Raw genomic sequence first — 591 nt, 5'->3', positions numbered from 1 at the left:
CTCCTGCTGCTCCAGCCCCTTCCCAGCTCCATTCCCTTCCCTGCACATGTTCCAGTCCCTCCATGTCCTCATCCTGAGGGGTCCAGACCAGGACACGGCCCTTGAGTGCCCACAGGGGGACAATCCCTTCCCTGCTCCTGCTGCCACACCATCCCTGCTCCAAGCCCGGTGCCAGTGGCCTTCCTGCCCACCTGGGCACACATCCAGCTGCCAACAACAGCACCCTCAGGGCCTTCCCAGCTTTCCAGCCACAATCCCAGAGCATCCACAGGGACCCGACACTTGGCCTCGCTGCCCCTCGTTCCATCCCCTCCTCGGGGCAGCAGGGCCTCCCCAGGCCACCCTCCTGCCCCTCCCTGGCACAGAGTGAGTGACAAAGTGACAGTCCCCAAGGCACACTCACCACTTCATGAGGAACATCAGCTCCCCGCTGGAATCCGTGGCGCCGATGATCCGCTCGGGCTCGAAGCCTCGGGCGAAACCTCGCGGCTTCTCCGACTGGAAAAGAGACAAATTCCCACTTGGAGCGTGCCCAGGGTGACACCCACGGCCCTCTCCTGGCCCCCAGGGTGACACAGCCCTGGTCTAGTC

The 591-nt window shown here is 64.1% G+C and overlaps 1 protein-coding gene across 1 annotated transcript in view; it reads right to left on the bottom strand.

Moving 5' to 3' along the window:
• Positions 1-591, bottom strand: part of CBX1 (chromobox 1) — a 4688-nt gene that overhangs the window by 1756 nt on the left and 2341 nt on the right. Inside the window, exon 3 of the mRNA XM_027668960.1 lies at positions 404-498. Within this exon, the coding sequence (XP_027524761.1) occupies positions 404-498 (95 nt within the window). The remainder of the gene's footprint in view (positions 1-403; positions 499-591) is intronic.

This window comes from Corapipo altera, unplaced genomic scaffold (genome assembly GCF_003945725.1).
Source record: "Corapipo altera isolate COAL_440 unplaced genomic scaffold, ASM394572v1 134, whole genome shotgun sequence".
Taxonomy (NCBI): Eukaryota; Metazoa; Chordata; class Aves; order Passeriformes; family Pipridae; genus Corapipo; species Corapipo altera.
The sequence above is the reverse complement of the archived record's forward strand: the minus strand, read 5'-3'. Positions and strand labels throughout refer to the sequence as shown.